A 17872-nucleotide genomic window follows, 5' to 3' on the forward strand; every position below is an offset into this window, starting at 1 on the left:
GTTTATTCGTGCATAAAAATGCATATTTAGTTAATATTATCAAAGATTATACTTACATTAAATATTTTAATCAAATATTATACTTAAAAAAAAATATCCTCTCAGACAATCGTCGTCGATTACACGTTGACAATCTTAAAAAAGCTCTAGTGGTCCAATGCAACAAATTTACAGGTGAGAAAAAAAATAAAATTAAATGTGAGTGTCACAATATTTACAAAAATTTACAATTTTTTTTAGATAAACAGACGTTGGACTAAGATGGCGTCGATTAGATGTTTTTTTGTGCATATTTTGACAATTTTTCCTCCTATAACTTTTTATCCTTAGTTATGATAATTGATAATGATTACCATCACACTGTTAAACTTAAGAAATAGTGTAGTACTGTAGTATTTTAGTTGTCTGGAATTCTAAATTGAATAATATAATTTTTTTTAATAACCTGCAATCCACAAGAATAATAATTTTTTTAATAACGAATAACGATAAATGTTTGAATGTAGGTATGTACGTTGCCGGTATACCTATATGTTGATTACACATGTAGACGGCAGACTCACTAACGTCACAGGTACATTCTGTAGTTACCCGAAACTACATAAATATTTTTTTTTCACGTTTTGTTTTATTGTCAAGAAGACATGTGATACTCAAACCAAACGCATACAAAAGCTTAGAGAATACGCTTTTTTTGCGATCCGCAAACACGATAGACTTAAGCCACGCCTACTATACTCGCAGTCAACGAGTGCTCATTCCTCATTCGTGAACGTTGTTTGCGTAGTTAAGTACACCGGTATGATAACAAATTGAATAAAATATTTTACAGCTTGCGCAGACAGGTTTTCATTATTACTATTTTTAATCTTTCCACGTTTTGCGGCGAACGATATTAACGAACGTATAGCGTGACGTATGATCTTAAATCATTTTTTGACAAATTTGTACTTAGGATATTGGGTCCATCCCACTACTCGAGTTGTTTTTTGGAATTAAAATACATAGTCGTACACGAGAAAAAGGTGGAAAGTAGGAAACCATCCTTCTGTGCTGCAGTAGGTGTTATTGAGTGTATCTTAAAACGATTTTATTATAAACACTTGTTGAAAATATCAAGTTCCTACGGTTATTGGTTTTTGAATTACAAAATATAAATATTTCGATTTTGTCGAAATTGCTTGAGCGTGAAAATTCCCGTTCTTAATTTTTTTATATTTTCACGATTATTAAGAAAAGTACTGAAAATTTTTTAGACCCCACCCCCACCCAAGTACTAATTAGATCCTATTTAGTACCAGAATCCACCTCCAAGGTAGAAAACTAAAGCATTTTTCTGCCCCAAAAAGCGATAACATGCATATAAATAAAAACACACCCATCATTATAAAAGTAATTAATTCATCACCCCACTCTAGAAATCCTAGATAGGAAGGTCAGAAATACTAGATAATACGAAAAGAACTCGTTTAATGTATTAGTATATAACTAGATACTCGTACATTAATTTGCACACTTGCAGTCAAAATATTGGTGTAATATCTGAGTAAAAAGATGGAAATGAGTATAGCCGACACGTTTAAGGACGGAGTGGTTTTCATCACTGGTAGTACGGGGTTTCTAGGAAAAATACTCTTAGAAAAATTGCTAAGGTCTTGTGATGTGAAAACCATTGCGATTCTTGTCAGGGGTAAGAAAGGATTAGCTGCCAGTCAAAGAGCTGCGGATATCTATAAACAAGCTGTAAGTCTATTTTTGTACTTAAAAGTTTAATATGTATGATAAATTTGGTAAATAAATTAAATAAACATAACCTATTATAATGATTAACCCATTTGGTAATTTTATTATTTATTATTATTCTTTTGAATCTAGGAAAGTTAGTAAAAAATATTTCATTAAAATAATTTGTCAGGAAGATGAAGAAATAGTTTTATGGTCGGCAATTGTTCACATTTTATTTACTTTTTTTGTATACAATATTTGTTTAAATTGTTTTACTCGAGTATTAGGTCAAAAATTAAATAAATATATATTTATAAAGGGTACCCAGAGATTGAGTCAAAACGTAAACTCAGAAATTTAAGAATTTTTTTTTTATTATTATTATTAAAAATCAATGAAAATCTAAAAATGACAATACACAAGTTTATAATTACAATACGATGATTATTTATCTCTTATGAGCAGAACTTGAATTAAAGATAGGGATCGTAACAATATTATACTAAAAAATCTAAAATAATAAAAATTTACAATTTTATAAATATTGTACAGCATTATTAGTTATTTGATTAAAATAATTATAGTATAGAAAAATCAAAGTTGAAATTGAAAATTATGATAAAAATAATATAAAAAACAAACTATATTATTCTCACATTATAAATTAAATTAAATTGAATTGAATGTATATCTATATAGTAATATATTAATAATACAATAATAGTTTAAACTAATTCTAAGAATAAATACTTATACACAGTGTTTATAATACTATTTTGATGCTGGTGGATGTTTTTTTTATACTCATATGGCATTAAGTTTATGTACGTAGGCCCTAAGCAGTCCACAAATGATTGACCAAAAGATTTCTTCGCATATTTGACAGGAATATTATAGACCATATTTTCTCTTTACTCTTTTATTTTCAAAAAATATTTTTTCCTTTTATTAATCGTTTAAATATAAACATAATTAATATTTTTTTTATAAAGGTATTTTACTGATAGAACACCCAAATCCCTATAGTTTTGACTATTCGAACATTCAAGAGCACACTTATTTAAACATAATATATTCTTACTATTTTGTTTTGATTTACTTGTAGCTGTTTTTAACCATCACCTAGTCCACTCCATATTAATAGCAAATAGCCCTTATTGATAAATCGAGTAAAATATATTATACGAATTGTTTGTGTAAGTATCAAATTCTTGAGCTTTATAAATTTGTGTGTTATTGTACGTAACTTTCCTAATAAATTAAGCATATTATGTAAATTCCATTTTAAATGTTTATCAAAAATAATACCTAAATATCTAATTATAGAAATGTATTATTTTACGTGTACAGTGTATGTATGTCGCAAGTTTTTTTTATTAAAACATCTATGGAATATGGATGGTTATTGAATTACAATTAGTTAACGTTTTATTAACAGAAAATGCTATAAACATAGTTTTATCTTCATTTAATGTTACATTTATAGGTATTACACAGACATAAGGCATTATTTATAAATATTATTCAAACCAACCGTAGCTTTATCGTGAACTGAATTCTACGATTTGTCAGAGAAAAGACATGTATCATCCGCGTAAGTAACGACCAAAACCATCAATACTAATATCACATGCGGATGTATGTAATGTAAACAATATAGGCCCCAATACATTACCTTACGGAACTCCGTATTTAATAAAAACTTTCTTGACCAATAACATTATTTATTTTTACCGTTTGTTTCCTGTTCATTAGGTAACTCTTAAACCAATTAAGACTAATATTTGTTATTCCAAAACTAGGTAATACATGTAATAGTATTTTATGATTAATCGTATCAAACGCTTTTGCCAAGCTTTTACAACTTTGCCAATTTCTCATTATTATCTTTAATTATTATAAATTGTCTCACCTATTTTATTATATTTTATGATTCTAGAATTTTTAACTCAATATATCTTATATTTTAAATTGTAGTTTTCAATATGTTTTATTATATTAAAAAAAATCTAAATGTAAGTTTATCAAATTAATATAACTCAGCAGTGAATAATTTATTACAAACATTTTATTTTAATAAAAATACTTTTTAGAACAATGCAATTTTTAAAAAGAGTGTATTGTGTCTTTTAAGATTTTTGACCGTCTTCGATTTGAAAAACCAGACTTTGTGACCAAGATTTTCTACTTAACACTTAATTAAGTAGACATTTTCTTATTCAGTAAGATGTGCAGTTTATCAGAATTTCTCAATTAATTCATGCTTGGTTTATAAAGCAATCTGTACAGATTATAGTACCTCTAACACTGTTTTTATATACTGAAATTCGTTATATAATATTTTATACATTCGATGTTCGACTATAAATAGGTTAGGTACCTATATATAATATTTTTAGTATTTATATTAATATTTTAGATTTACTATAATATCAATTTAAATACATATCAAAATATTATACTTAATAATATCATATTCAAACTATAATAACGATTTATTACAAAAAATAAATTGTAATAATTTATTACATAATATACTATATAACCTTGTTTATTATTTATTATTATTCGAATAATATTGATAAGATAAATTTTCAAATTTTCAAAATACTTAGAAAAATTTTAATTATTTGATTTTTTTTTTTTTTTTAATTGTTGATAAAAATTGTTAGGCTAGGTCAAAAGATTAAGAAAAATATATTACAAAATCCAAAATTATTCATTCTTTTAAAAATTTCAAAATATTTTTAGTATTTATTTTAATATTTTAGATTTACCTACTATAATATCAATTTATATACATGTCAAAATATACTTAATAATATTGCATAACAAAACGGATCCAACATTAAAGTTAAGCTTAATACATCCATTATTGTGACCTGCAATTCAACGAAATATTTTGAACAAATAATATATTAGTTGCGTCTTTCCATTTACAGATTAGACGTGTGGAGCCTACTGTATTTTGCGTGGTTTTATGTTGATTATAATGAAATATTGACTAACAATAGGCATTTCATAATTTAATAATATGGTAATTATTATTATGTTTATCTTATCTAAGGTAAAACAAGCGATTTAACGGCCAACTGAGTAAAATATGATCAATATTGTTAATAAAATATAATATTATGATTATTGAGTTAAAAATTTTTATGCTGAATAATTTAAAATATAATTAACTATCTACTTTAAAAAAATTTGTTTTTGTTTAACCTAAACTTTATTCTTGTAATTTTCTCACTATAATATTCCTAACTACTATGCAGAGTCTAGATTCAACTGCAGGAAAATTCCCCTATACACCTTTGATAAGGTCTGAATCACGCATAGGCATTTCTATATCATATAATTTAAAGATTAATTTATGTACATTGTACAATATAAAATAAAAAGTTGGACAGTCAGCAAAAATTGCTAACACGAAAGATACCGATTCGTATGTAAGCTTAAAACTCATTTAAATTCTGACCAGCGTCTGCAGTGTATCTAATATCTATTGATGTTGTATTTAACTTAACGAAAAAAAAAATATGGAAATAAGTATAATCGACATGTTTAGGGATGGAGTGGTTTTCATCACTGGTAGTACGGGGTTTCTAGGAAAAATACTCTTAGAAAAATTGTTAAGGTCTTGTGATGTGAAAACCATTGCGGTTTTCGTTAGAGGTAAGAAAGGATTAACTGCAAGTCAAAGAACTGCGGATATCTATAAACAAACTGTAAGTCTATTTTTGTACTTAAAAGTTGAATATACATTGAGTATACATTGATAAATTTGATAAATAATTTAAATAAACATTAACTATTAATGATTAATTTATTTGGTGATTTATATTATTAATTATTATTTAATTGAATCTAGGAAAGTTAATAAAAAATATTTTATAAAAAAACAATTATTTGTCAATACATAATAAATTCATTATTAATACTTTTTGTTAAAGCAATTTTCATCAATGATAAAATATTTTTATAAACTTAATTTCAAATAAAGTTTTTATTCATTAAAATAAAATTAAGACATTGAAAACATTTTTTTTTTTTGTAATTGTATATCATTATAATACTTTAGAAAATAGCAGTTAAGTCAAAATAACACGACTTTAGCGATTTACGCTCAAAGTATACCTCCTACTAATTGGAAGACATGAGGACAGTTTTTAAATTATTGTTTCAAATTTTTATTAATTTTTACGAATTGTTCAGATACCTATTTTATCATACAGTATATTATATTCGTAATTTTGTTGTAGCTAACCAAATTAAATATAATTCTTGTATTTTTATGATGTTATATAATAATATAATGACATAAAATCAAATGTAATAAAATGTGAATTTATCAAAATGTATATAACTTGACAGAAAATAATTTAACACATATATTTTATTTTGATAAATAATAATAATAATAATAATAATAATAACAAAATAAATAAATATATTATCCTTCGTTTAAGTGTCACATTATTCATAAATAGTACTAATAAAACAAAAAATGTTGAAAATTTCAAGACCACATTATCATTATTATTTTTTTATTTTTATACAAAAATACATCAAAAAAATAGTATAGAATAATAGTATAATCAATATAGTTATGATTAATTTTTTATTAAATTTTCAAATATTAAATATAAAAGAACATTTTTCACATTTATTATATAATTAGGTACCAAATAATGTTCAGAATTTCTTTAAATTTCTAACTTAAAAGCTTATAAGAAATATTGTAATAATGTATTTTCCATTTTTTTTAATTGATAAAAAAAACTGTGTATTCCTTTTGACCAAGTGAAAACTATCAATCAACAGTTATAAAAAAAAACACTTAGAAAATGTAAAATAGCTTAAACTTATCAAAATATTAAAAAAATATTCCACGTATAAAAAAATATTATTTCAACACATACACTAGATTGAAAATGAAAACATTTTAACTATCCCAAATTACATACATAAAAATAAAAATATTAGAAATCCTACATTTTTGTAAAATAAATATATTCATTGATCTAATATTTAATTAGTTATACTATAACTTTTAGACATTTGACCGCCTCCGTTTGGAAAAACCTGACTTCATAACCAAGATAAAAATAATTGATGGAAATTTAGAAGAACCTTCATTAGGATTTTCAACAGACGATCGTGATTGGTTGATAAAAAATGTGAATTTTTTATTTCATTGTGCTGCTACAGTCAGATTCAATGAAACTCTTCAGATAGCAACAAAAATAAACATTCAAGGAACAGAAAATATATTAGAACTAGCAACAAAAATGACTAATCTCAAGGTATTTGAATACATAAATAATTAATAATTATTAAATGTTTTGACTATGTTTTTCTTTTTTAAATTTTAATAATTTTTATAACATTTAATTCAGAGTGATTATTTAACATTGGACATTCATTTTATAACAACTTTCTTTTTGAGAAATTTAAGATGCATTAAATTTAAACTAATTAAAATTAAGATAAGAATTAGGAAAATTATAGAGAATATTAAAATTGTATTAAGTATATTAGAAAATGTTTAACGAACAAATTTTAATTATACACGCAGGTTTTTGTTTTATAATGAGAATAATCATAAAATATCGTATACCTACTACTCAGTAATTGTAACAATTTTTCAAAAAAAAACATTAATAACTTAATATATTTTTAGGGTTTTGTGCATGTATCAACTGCTTATTCACATTGTCCAAGAAGTGAAATCAAAGAACAATTCTATCCCGTTTCAATATCAGCTAATGAATTAAAAGATTTAATTAAACGAGATAAAAACACACAGAAGTAAATACATTTTTTTTTTTAATACAATTTTTTTTTAATTTTTAATTTTTCTATTCTGCGATAAAAAAGTTTTTCAGTTGATTGGCCTAATACCTACACTTTCACTAAAGCAATTTCAGAAAATTTAATTTTAACAAATGAAAATCAATTGCCGATTTCAATATTTCGTCCTTCAATTAGTAAGGATTATAATATATATACATAATTATCAAATATAGCATTATAGGGAAAAACAAATTGTTGTAATATGCAGGGGCGTATTTAAGGGAGGAGCCCATGGGGCCCGTGCCTCCCCTCCATTCACTGTATTTTATACTTATTTTTATTATTTGAGATATTTTAAAACTCTACGCCCCATATACGCAAATTTGAACTTTTTGTTTGTGCCCCCCCCCTTAAGACATTTCTAAATACGCCCCTAGTAATATTATATGATATGTATAATCGTGTAGAATCCTAAAACAGAGTTAAGTTTGTCTCATTTGCTTCATATTTACATATATTGTTCGAAATTTCTAATCGAAAATATTAAATAATAACAATGCTGCAGTTGGATGCACAAAATGTGAACCAGAACCAGGTTGGTTAGATAATATTAATGGACCGTCTGGTATTATTGCTCCCCTAATCGTCGGATTTTTAAGAACATTTCAATTATCCATGGATAAAAGAGCTGATATTGTCCCAGTCGATTACACTGCAAATGCACTTATTAGTGTAATGTGGAGTACAGTGAACAGGTATAATTTATTACATGTTACTTGATATATACAGGGGTGTATTGAGCGTATACTTACAACAATATTTATAAAGAAATGCGTGTACGTGAAAAAATATTCATTTTATAGGTATACGGTTGATAAATGTTGAGTATACAGTGAATGGTGACAAATGGAAAAGGGTATATTGTTTTAATAATTGTTTTTGAAAATTTAAAATTGGTTTTTTAAATTCTATTTTATAAAATTAAAAATAATATAAGTTGAATATTACTTATCAGGTCTCGTACACGGTATACTCGTATAATCCAAGACGGTGGTATAATCGAGTATAATACAATATTTACGGCTGTTATTGATAGTACTATTTATATTATACAACAGTAGGTAAATATGGCGTATACTCAACACGTTATTTACCAATACATCCCTGGATATATAATATTTTATTTGCAATTTAATCATTTGTATTTTATTAATTTTGATGATAGGCATAACTATAGCTACGAAAAGAACAAGGAACCAACAATTTATAATTACGTGTCTAGTGTTGAAAGCTCAATACATTGGGATAAGATCATACAGTATGTATTCGAAACTTACCATCAGGCGCCTCCGTTGGGATCAATGTGGTTTATATTTTGTATATTTTCTACCAATCGATGGTTCATTGATATTTTAAGATTTTTACTACACCGGATACCTGCTGCGTTCGTAGATTTATCATTCATTATTCGTGGTAAAAATCCAAAGTAAGTAGGTAATGTAACTACCTAATAATATAAGGTACATCTGAATATCTAATTAAATTAGGATTTTCATTAAATAAACATAAATTTTATGTAAGGTTTTCTTTCTATCTTTAATATTATCGTGGTTTTTAATTGAGCACTTGTCTTAAATTTATAGTTTAAACAATTACATTCGGGTCAGATTTATTAGAAACCATTAATATCATCTTTATTCTACCTTACAATATTGCAGTAAACTATACCAGATTATTAAAAATTGTAATAAATATAAAAGATTAATTATGATTTTATAATATGTTGATTCAGAATGCTGAAAATGTATAAAAAATTAGAAAATACGACTGATTTACTTAAAGTGTTTACTACGAGTGAATGGAAATTCGACAACAGTAATATTCAAGAATTATGGTCGTTACTCAGTCAAGAGGATCGTGAAACATTTTGGTTCAGTTTCAAAGAATTTGATTGGAAATCTTATATAAAGTGTACTGTTTACGGGATTAGGAAACACATTTTACACGAAGAATTAAGTAACATGACTATAGCGTTAAAGAAAAATCAAAAGTATATAAGATTTTAAATAACGAATGTTCGATTTTTGGCATTTTTCTCACTATATGTTATTTATTGTTTTCAGATTATTTTGGTGTCATCAGTTGTGCATTTTCTTTATTATTTACATCGTATTCCAAGTATGTTGGATGTTTGTGGCATAACCTATATAAAATTATTAGATTTAATATTAAATAATAAAAATTGAATACTTAGCTTTTAATAATTTGTTTTGATTTAGAGCAGAAATTATAATTGTACAAGTAAGATTACTCGTTAATTATTATTGTGACTTGTTGATGTGATATATAGTGGTAAATAAATAAGGTAGGTATAGAAAAAATAACTGACTTCACAGTTTTAAACCAATTAATCTCCACCTCAGTCAAATTCATAATCGTTGCCAATTTGTTCAACAAAATTTAACACTTGTCAAACATCATCATCTAGTATTTAAGTAACCTAATAATTATGCCTAATACAACCTTTCCTAAATTAAACCACCCAATGGTCTCTACTGCTGCGGGCCGGTTTATTTAATAAAAAAAAAGTCCATTTCATAGTTGCCACAGCATGTTACATTTATTATTATATAATTGTTGATTATAAAAGAAATGGATACATTCATACATACAATTTCTTTTGAATCTGAAGGAAAAATTATAATTAGGTACCCAGGTAAACATAGTTTACAAGTTTATTATTGTAACGAATCATTTCACACAAGTAATCTGCTGTAACTGCAGGCAGGCGCAAACGCAGGGGGGGGGGGGTAGGATGTTTAAACCCCCTCCGAAATATCAGGAACAAAAAATAAATTACCTGACCTACAAATAAATAGTAAGAATAGTATGATAGGCAGGTATTATAAAACATCATCAAGTTTGACAAAAAAGTCATACGAATTTATACGGAAAAATTATTGATAACCTTGTATTGGATTTTTGAACCTTAAGTATAAATCACAAATATTTTATGAATTTTCAACTTCAAAATTCTTTGCAAATGTTCGCGATTTTGATATATTATTTTGTAAACATTTGAACTTTAAATGCTTATAAACAAAAATTGTGAGTAACGATTTTTGATTTTTTTTTTACTACGATAAGTACAACTTATAATAAACCTTGTATTAAATTTTAAAGATATTTGGAAAGCCAAAATTTTTTATCGGCATTTCAAGAAAAAAGACTTAAAAAAGTCGAAAATTACAATGGTTTATAAATAGTTTCAAAAAATTCTAAATAATTTGAAAATTTAATCTAAATAGATAACTATAATATAAACATTTTGTGAAAATTTCAAGTATTTACAATGATTCGTTTTTGAGTTACAGCAAAATCAAAATATCGATTTTGTCGAAAAGTGGTTATGCGTAAAAATACCCGTTTTTTCCGTTATTTTTTCAGGGTTTTTCCCGACGCTTTTGAAAACTGCTGGAAATTTTCTACTTTTGTCCCCTCAAAGTACCAACTAGATGAATTTTCCTTTTCAAAGAGGGGCTGAAGTTGAAAATTGAAGCATTATTACTACTCCAAAACGTGATGACAGACACAAAAAAAAAAAAAAAAATAAAAAAAAAACACACATCATTGTAAAATCAATACATTCTTTGTATGAACGTTTAAAGTTAAAAATAATATATTATAGGTACCTACTGTAAAACTATTATTTTTCCTCGATCGATTTTTACCAAATTTCTATGTTAACATTTTCTACACACGGTATAATTTTCTAAGTATTTTGATTTCTTTCTCGAGCTATTTAAAATTGTTTAATTCTTTTAGATTTATTTTTACTCAGTAAACATAATACGTATAATCTACGTTTAAAATAAAGAATAATTTTAGTATATTATGCATATACTTATAAACATTTTTTCTCAGACTCAAAAAGCCTGATAATTTAATATAGGATTCCTTTTAAGTTTGTCATTATATATTGTTGATATTTAAAAATATTAAAGATACATAGACACGTGTATTTAGTTTTTACTTGAACAATTTGTAGTTTAAATTTTAATAAATTTTGTTAAAATTATGAACATGACATGCAAACAATTTATAATGTTTAATTTTAATAGATAAGGATTAAAAATTTAATAAAAGATTTCTCATAAGTCTTTTATATGGTAACCAAAAAGATTAAAACTATATAACTACAGTTTTATTTTTATAGATATTTTAAGTTAAGATTTGAACAAAATTAGAAACCTACCCACCTATGTAATTGAAGAATAACAATTTTAATTATTTTTTTATTTTGTGTTTTAAAAATCTTATTTGCGAGTACTTGAAACTTTAATGCATATTATTATATTTCATACACAATAGTTTATTTTGAAATAAAATATTTTTGGTAAATTTAACTAACCCTCTGTAGGTAATTTAATAAAATAAATTACCTTAATAGCAATATAAATATATCATAGAATATACTCTGTAATAGTGTAATATAAGATGACAGGCCATCTGCACATGCAATGATTTATTGTTGAATTAAAGTTTAATACATACATTATAGTAATTTACTTTTTAATGATGAGGTTCACTCGATTTCTATTGTACAACACCGTGGTTATCTTTCCCCATTTTTATATTTGATCCTCTAAAGGAAAAATAAAACCATTGCGTATCTAAACATTTATTTACCTTCATTTCAATTTCTTAGTAAGTCAATATTTTCATATTCACACAATTTGATATGTGTGTGACTCAATATTTTAAAAATGCGAAGACGTTATGCAGGCATATTTTGTCTGTCCATCAATTATAAATACTAGTATTTATAATTAATGCTATAATTCTCTTTAAAATGATAAAAGCATGAGAAGCTCTATATAATATTTTTACTTTTAAGTTTGATAATAGGAAATTGATTCCAATATTAAAGCTAACAACACAAAATGTGTCCTATTAAATGCAAATTCGGTATAATGTACATTAGTAAGACATAGACAACACACACAGGTTAACATCCTCTTAACCCAAATATTAAAAATAAGTTCAAATCTGATCTTTTTTTTACTTCAGCCAAACATATATATAGAGTACAATAGTAATAATATATCGATAATTAAGATAATATTATGTTTCTTATAATTAAACATGGTAAAATATCACGTCAATAAATGTATTATACAATACAAATGTAAACATAAGATAATACCTATACTAAATACACAGGTTTTAGGTATAATAGTAGCGCGTTAATAATACATTGAAATTGATATAATATTACTTTTTACTTATTAGTATACATTAACAAAAGAAGATGATAAATTGATAAGCATTATGAATTTTAGCTCCATACAAATATTATACGATACATTCAGATTAAATTGAAAATAATACATGATAAGAATTTAAAAAAAAAACCACTTATATAATTTCAGCTATGTAATAGTTTAACTTAAAAAAGAATCACACAATATTATTATCAATATAATTTGTCAAAACACATAATAAAATGTATACCTTCCTTGAAAATTTTTTATTAATTAATTTGTTCACACAGATTTTAATTATTGAGACATTCATAAGACTAAAATCTACATTGAACATCATTAAAAAAAATGGATTATTATCAATTGATAATAAAGACTATTTCCATGTATTAGAAGATGTGTTTAGGTTCAGTATACCATTATTAAAAATTAATAAAGTTACATTAAGTACTTAAATTTTAAAAAATAAATAATTAACTACACACAATTTAGTGTAGTGATAGGTAACATTGAAGATAACGTAGTGAAAGTATTTGTAGAAATCACAGGCCGCCAAACAGTATAGAATTTAAATTTAATTTATATCCATTAAAGGCTTAAACACTGTTTTAGTGTTTTTAAACAATAAACAACACATAATATATTCAACTACAATAAACAAAAATCTTTTAAACTGTTTCAAATGTTTTGTCGAGCTTATTATATTATGCTTAAGTAATATACAATTTTATAATACACGTTCAGATTCATTTGAGTAGCATTTTACACGTGAAAATATAAACGGTGGAAAACGATTATTAGATAAATCATATTTGGTAACCATTACTCTATTAACTCTACTTTGATAAACTATTTCATAATCTGTACATTGCAATTTCCAGTTCTGTTTTGTTTTGTATTTTGAAATTTCTAAAACCTAGATTTAAACAAATAATAATAATAAATAATGTCAGAAGTAAAATGAGATTTTTATGTTTCAAAAGAGTAGTACCATACCATGTTATAAGTAGTCTTCCTTTGGGTGTTGTCCTCCCAACCAAATTTTCTGTTGAATTCTCGGTCACGTTCCTTATCTTCACTATCAAGAGTCAAAAATAATTGTTTTCCAGACAGTCTGTAGTGTCCAGGGCACACATTGAAAGGTGCCTTTTCTCTTGTCTGTAATTTTCGTACTATTTTAGATGGAGGATTGTAAGATAGCACCATTAAGACACGACCGTCAGAAAAAAATCTAACACCAAATACAAAACCAAATACAAAATCAAAATAACATACACTTTTATTAAATTATGTGAAAAAGTTTTGTTGACTTGTTTCATGTTTGTGATATTTTAACAACAATTATAATAATAAACAAATTCTGATATTGAGTGGATTACTATAAATAAACAGTGAGCCATCTCTGTATTCTTTTTTAAAGTCAAACTAACATTTATAAATGCCTAATTTACTTAAAATTATTTTTTTAAGTTTTGTCAGTTATCATACATTTAATAAATCAAAAACTGTAACAAGTCTTGTTAAGTTTTATATTCTAACAAAATAAAACAAATATATAAAATCCTGAATTCTATAGTTAGTTGCTAAATATTAAAATAAATGTATCAAATATTATTTTTGTGTCATTTAACTTTATGTAAATAAATAATCTTTATATATTATCACCTTAAGTATCTGTAATAAACAACATTAAAAGATGGTCCATTAGTGTTATCTCTGAAAGATTCTTCACCTCTTCGTACATAAGATATTTTACATATGTAACAACCAATTGTCAGTACATTGGGTCGTTCTATGAACATTCGTCGCCAACTTCCGTCATATGGGACTAAATCATTGACATTTGAAGGCCAAAATCTAAACAATAAATATATTAATACTTAATTATTCAAATAAAACTAAAGACAAATCTATTTCATAGATATTTATAGTTAAAAATACAATAGTAATTTTTTTCCATTCAACTTAATGTTATAAAAAATAAAAATTATTGATAAATTCAAAAAATAAACTCTACTTAATATTTATAAATAAAAATATAATTGTAATTGTAACTAATGAAGTTAATTAAATTAAATCATAACAATTTTAGAATTTATTAAAATAATATGTTTAGAAAATTTCAAAAAAAATTAGAAAAGTTACTTTTGTTTTTTAAAATATAACATTAATACATTTCTAAACTCACCAATTTTTGTGTGACTTTAAACTCATAAATTTAAATACAATACAGAAAATATTGAGAAAAAAAGGTATAATAATATATAAATAAACATAACAATTTTGATGTTCAGGTAGCTTACTTGGAGCATGCTCGACGCCACAACTCAGGATCTCTGGCACACAAGTACCAACCACGACAAACAGCTGCACACTGTTCTAACATACGTAGATCGAGATCATAAGATACGACCCACCTTAATATGTATAGGACAAGCTCAGGAGGAAGAGCTGAAAAATGTGTAGTCTAGAACACAAATAAAATGATAATAAAACATCTGATCAAGACATTCAAAAGTAAGACATAAGGCATTATCATACTAGTTGTGTACGTTCTGGAAAGCATATTTGAGGTCCCATTATCCTCTGAAATCTCAAGAAGAGGTCTTCTTCGTTATCATATTCGTCATCGCTTTCGTCGCTTAAATTATTTTCATCTACAAAAAAGAAAACAAGTCAAATCCATTCCACATAAATAATTGAGTCGCTTGCTCACCAGTTGTGTCCATAGAGGAGCGAGAAACAAATTCTTCATCGGCAATTTTTTTCTCGACGTCTGGATCTAATTTCAGCGCTCGCTTGTAGCAACGCATCGCCTCATAGTGGAAACCCTCGAGTTCATAGTCGACTCCCTTGCGGAACAACGCTTTAGCGTCGTCCTGCAAATTATACAACACTGTCGATTAACGTGGGGGCGACTTTAAACCCTACTGTGCCCCTCAATACTTTCGCTCCGTAAGCACAATACATAAACTGGTACCTACCTTGGAAGACGTCGCCGGGGTCGCGTCCATGCTATAGTGCGGCGGCGTTCACACTTTGACGTTCGCGTTGTTGAAGGATTAATTAACGTTCGCGTTATTGTCCAGCGACTTGAAGTACTTTTGATTGTGTTCGGCTATGTAAAAGTCGACGATAAGCACCAGTATCAGCAGCATCAAGCCGATGATCAGCTTGCTAAGTATACGATCGTAGTTCAACATGTAAATGATGAGCATTGCCGCGAGTAGAGCTGCTGATCGCGGTATCGCAATGTTAACTCGCCGACCGTGAACGGTGGCGTAGTGAAAAACAATAATAAAAACGACGGTGATAACGCGAACGAGTTGATAATGCCTGTGCGTATTATTATTTATGTTAGCCTTAGCGCGTATGACTGATGATCACCGATGTGGTCTACGGACGACACAAAACACAGATCCGTGTGGTGCATTTATAGACTGAAGTGTAAGTAACAACCAAGTCTATATGTATATATATATATATACACGTACGTTTCGTTTTAGTATGATGTTTCTGCAATGCTTCTGCGCGGCGGCTCTCGAACCCTTCTTTTTCGATATTGGATTTTGGCGTTATGATAAGTTTGTCCGTCAGTCGGATAGACCGTAACGTATTCGGCTCAGCTGATCGAGAGCCGTGTGGAGATACCGGCCGGACGGCGATCAATAAATACATGGAGGTAAATCGACAACCTCTTTGAGATTGTACGCCACAGACGGCACAGACCCGCGGGACAATACCGGTTATGCCGACGACGTGCCGCCGTTACCCGATGATTTCAACGTCCAATGTCCATCTGCGTATTCTGCGACAGCAATATAATTATAACTCTTGACGAGACGCGGTCGACGATAAATTTTGCCACAACGATTTCCGCTATACCTATTACGCGATCGCATTGGACATGTCGCACAGATCATATATTATTCGATTCTATTCGCCGGTTAAGTACAGTGCAGATTCTATATAAAACGTTGTTTTCTCATTTGGCTTTTGCACAGACGATTTCGGTGAATGGCGCCGAGTTCAGTCATTTATTTATTACCCGCAGTTACTACTTTACTAGTGTCACTAGTCGTCAGTGATCGCCACATATATCTACATAAAACAGAACTGACTTTATTTCAGAATTCTTCGGCGTATTGCATTTAAATGCTATATGACCGTAATCATTCGTAAAAACAATACATAACCCGAAAGTTGTCCTTGGATAACATTTTTTTTTTTTTTAATTGTATATTACTTTTCAATGATCTGAAAACGATAATTTATACCACAAAGGTTGGGCAGCTGTTTGAAGATTTGGTTTTTCGAATTTTTGATTGTTCCGCCAATGTAATTTCAGCGCCCTCCAGACTTTATGGAATATAAATGATATAAACAATGTACTATACTTTAACAGCATTATAATAATTCTTAATTAATTGATTTATTTTGCAATAATGTTATATAATTTATGCCAATTCCAAATACTGTGTAATATGGGAATAAATAATTAAACATTTTTACTATACTCGATGGTATCTACTTGTATATCATGTAATTAATTTAATTTACAAAAATCTACAGACTATACAGTCATAAATAATAATAATAAGTAGAATATCTTTTATTTATTTAAATGTTTAATAATTCTGTGAACATAATAATAAACAATTAATCACAGACTGCACCAGTTATGTAAAACAATCTTTTTTTGTTAACATCAATTGATAAGGATAACCTGCAGAATAACAACATTTTTAACTCGTTGTGTAAAATCAACATTATAAATAATACTTTTAATATTCAATTATAAGTACCTGCTTTTATTAGTTTATTACTATTATTATTATTATTATTATTAGGTATTTATTACTTTGATTGTTGATCTTTGGCTGTAAAATATAAAATAGCGTTACGCACTTACAATTATTTTGATCAAATTAAAAAAATTAAATCATATGGACTTTATTTATAATTATTTCAATCAATGTCGTTTAAAAATAATTCACCGACAATGTGCCCAGTGTCCACCCGTGGTCTCCCTTGAAAGGCTCTGTACATAATATTACAATGGTACAAAACATAATTAAAAATGAAAAGAG

General features: G+C 26.7%; 2 protein-coding genes across 3 annotated transcripts; one reads left to right on the forward strand and one right to left on the reverse strand.

The window, feature by feature from the left end:
- The first annotated feature begins 5205 nt into the window (after positions 1-5205).
- On the forward strand, positions 5206-9882 carry LOC132929967 (fatty acyl-CoA reductase wat-like). Of its 2 annotated transcripts, none has more exons than XM_060995623.1 (8): positions 5206-5450; positions 6780-7028; positions 7406-7533; positions 7603-7712; positions 8084-8273; positions 8744-9004; positions 9311-9568; positions 9642-9882. In XM_060995623.1, exons 1-8 carry the CDS (start codon positions 5262-5264, stop codon positions 9718-9720), a joined length of 1464 nt encoding a protein of 487 aa, XP_060851606.1. In that variant the 5' UTR covers positions 5206-5261; the 3' UTR covers positions 9721-9882. The 2 variants fall into 2 exon arrangements, with proteins under 2 accessions (XP_060851606.1, XP_060851607.1); XM_060995624.1 differs by having other exon boundaries at positions 8756-9004.
- Positions 9883-12471: 2589 nt separating this feature from the next.
- LOC132929968 (F-box only protein 9) lies at positions 12472-16078 on the reverse strand. Its single transcript, XM_060995625.1, has 7 exons — positions 15767-16078; positions 15499-15661; positions 15324-15439; positions 15086-15249; positions 14448-14639; positions 13779-14013; positions 12472-13698 (listed from the first exon to the last, which is right to left on the reverse strand). Exons 1-7 carry the CDS (start codon positions 15794-15796, stop codon positions 13510-13512), a joined length of 1089 nt encoding a protein of 362 aa, XP_060851608.1. The 5' UTR covers positions 15797-16078; the 3' UTR covers positions 12472-13509.
- Positions 16079-17872: the final 1794 nt, after the last annotated feature.

This window comes from Rhopalosiphum padi, chromosome 4 (assembly GCF_020882245.1).
Source record: "Rhopalosiphum padi isolate XX-2018 chromosome 4, ASM2088224v1, whole genome shotgun sequence".
Classification (NCBI taxonomy): Eukaryota; Metazoa; Arthropoda; class Insecta; order Hemiptera; family Aphididae; genus Rhopalosiphum; species Rhopalosiphum padi.